The sequence below is a fragment of the Arachis ipaensis genome, chromosome B06 (assembly GCF_000816755.2).
Source record: "Arachis ipaensis cultivar K30076 chromosome B06, Araip1.1, whole genome shotgun sequence".
NCBI classification, from domain to species: domain Eukaryota; kingdom Viridiplantae; phylum Streptophyta; class Magnoliopsida; order Fabales; family Fabaceae; genus Arachis; species Arachis ipaensis.
The window spans coordinates 9,804,696-9,807,225 of NC_029790.2; the positions used below are offsets into that span (position 1 = coordinate 9,804,696).

The following is a 2,530-nucleotide window of genomic DNA, read 5'->3' on the forward strand; positions in this document are numbered from 1 at the left end:
TAAATAAATAAAAAATCCGACGTTATATTTAGGGTTAAGTACAATTTTGGTTCTTAAGGTATATGTCGTAAATTTTTTCGCCTTTAACCTTTTTTTTATACAAAATTGTCTCTATAGTACGAAGGTGACAGCAAAAGTGAAGATAGAAGTGGGTTGTGAACAACAAATAATTTAGCCTAAAGTTTTAATATTTAAATAAAAAAGCAATTCTAAACTTGGTTTTAAATATTAGTAACAATTTTATATGAAAAAAAGGGTTAGAAACAACAAAAATAATTCGGCCTTTACAACCAAAATCGTTACGTTTACTTTACACCAATTTGTTGTCTTCTCTTTTCCCATTACTCCTGATAATGTTGCCGGAAAATCTAGTGTCTAACACTCAACATTAAACAAGATCCACGGAAGAAGTGAATCGTTAACATCCTTATTAGATTAAACATAAAACCTCCGGAGACTCGATCGAATATAATGTCTTTGATTTTGGTATGATACTTATTCAAATACTGCTAAAATATCCTTGACTTGAACAATTATTTTGAACCGATATGATGTATGCGGAAAATTTCCTATTCTGATGTACGTGACCTGAGAGCAATTTTGAATAATTTGATTGGCCACCGTACTGGATTGGAAACACGTTCTCTAAGTAACTTGAAACCATTGAAATTAAAAGAAACTCGTGACTCAGCTCTTAAATATTTATATTTTCGAAGCTGTATGTGCAGTGTTTCGTTAACAAATATAAAAAAACCAGATTCATCCATGGACTCAAAAGATCAAATTAATTGTAAATTAAATTCCTTATATTACTGCTAGTGCTAGATTGAATGATACAGTATATAATTAATATATAGTGCGATAGTATTGAAAAAGAAGGAAACTAGAGAGAGAGGTTGAGGTCGATAGCATCATCGTGGTGATGCTGCTCCTTATTACTGTGTTGACACGGATTGGGAATGATTGGAGATAGAGATGTTGTTGTTGTTGTTGTTGTTGTTGGAAGTGGTCTTATGAACTGATGAAGCTCCTGTGTTGCGAAATCCCCTTCTTCAAAAGATGGCACCCAAATGTTAATGTTGTTATTAGTTGATGTCTTGTGCATGTTCTTGTTCATGCGTTGAAGCTCCTTTTGTCTGCGATCACGAGCGTCTTTGAAGCTCCGCAAGAGTGAGTAAAACTTGTCCATCTTCTTTTCTTCATCTTCTTCTACCATGTCATCATCATCACTCTCCTTTCTCCTCTTCTTGTTTTCCATATAATTGATTATTGGAATGAATGGCTCTGTGTGTGTGTGTGTGTGAAGCTAAAATGATGAACAGAGGATATATACAGAGAGTGAGTATATGTAGTGGTGGTGTTAATAATTAAGCTTAAGAAGTGGGATTAACCAACGTGTACGTGTAATATTTGTGGTGTGACGTCTGCAGTTGGTTGATGAGAGTTGAAAGTGAGAGACAGATATATATAGAGAGAGAGAGGTGTCTTTGGGGGGAGTTGGCAATTTGGCATCACGATAATCACGCAATTATAACTTCACTGCTAATTCAACTCCATAATCACATCGCCTCGTCATGACGTAATACTCTTTGCGTCATAACCTTTTATTTCCAAAGGAAAAGTCTACGGGCCAGCAATTTTGTTAAATTCTGGTCAGTATGTAGCCAGCAAAACAAAGTGAGCTATTGGATGAAATCTCACACCAATCTCGCACTATTAAAACCATCATTAATGGCTATTTGATGGCTACAAATCACAAAAATTGCTGGGGTCCTAGCATTCCTCTATTTCCAATTTTCCATTCAATTCCTAATATAAATGCAACCTTCCCCATCATCTCCTCCTTCATCCATTTAATCATTGCTAGTTACTTAGAAGAAAATATCTTTTAAGCGAATATTATAATTATTATTCAAAATCGAGTTTAAGAGTATGTAAAAAAAATCATTTTCGATGATTATATCAAATTTCAAAAAATTCGGTATTAGTTGATATAATACTTAATAATTTATTTTATGGGTTTAATTGTTAAAAGAGGTTACAATATTAATTATGTATGTATTTAAAAAAATATAACACAAAATATGATACCATAATAAATCATCAAGCAATTTATGAGAAGAAGAACTCATTTTCGTAAATCAACTAAACTTCAAATGTATTTCACAACCTTGATAAGACTAATATAAGAAGACATCACAATTTTGTAATATATGTGTTATTCCAAATACGTATACTCAGGTATAATTTTTAATTTAGTGTTTCTCACGATTCATACTAATTTAAGCGTCAGAATCCTTGCTAATATACCCTCATATGATAAATTTGGGACGTCAAAAATTCAGAACAAGATGATGGTGGTAACATCGTATTTTCAATCAATTTTCTCTACAAATTTTGTTTACATAACTCCTTAATTCGAAAGAGTAAAAATCTATTATATACGAACACTGACACGAATATATGAGACACGACACGATACGATATACGTAAACACACAAATTTTAAATTCTTATAAGACATGAGGACA

The 2,530-nt window shown here is 32.4% G+C and overlaps 1 protein-coding gene across 1 annotated transcript; it reads right to left on the reverse strand.

The window, feature by feature from the left end:
• LOC107648039 lies at positions 767 to 1,446 on the reverse strand. Its single transcript, XM_016352067.2, has one exon. The coding sequence runs from the start codon at positions 1,256 to 1,258 to the stop codon at positions 884 to 886; it is 375 nt and encodes a 124-aa protein (XP_016207553.1). The 5' UTR covers positions 1,259 to 1,446; the 3' UTR covers positions 767 to 883.

Excerpts from the sequence above, each read along its gene's own strand:
- LOC107648039 (XM_016352067.2), bottom strand. The coding sequence starts at position 1,258 with ATGGAAAACAAGAAGAGGAGAAAGGAGAGTGATGATGATGACATGGTA.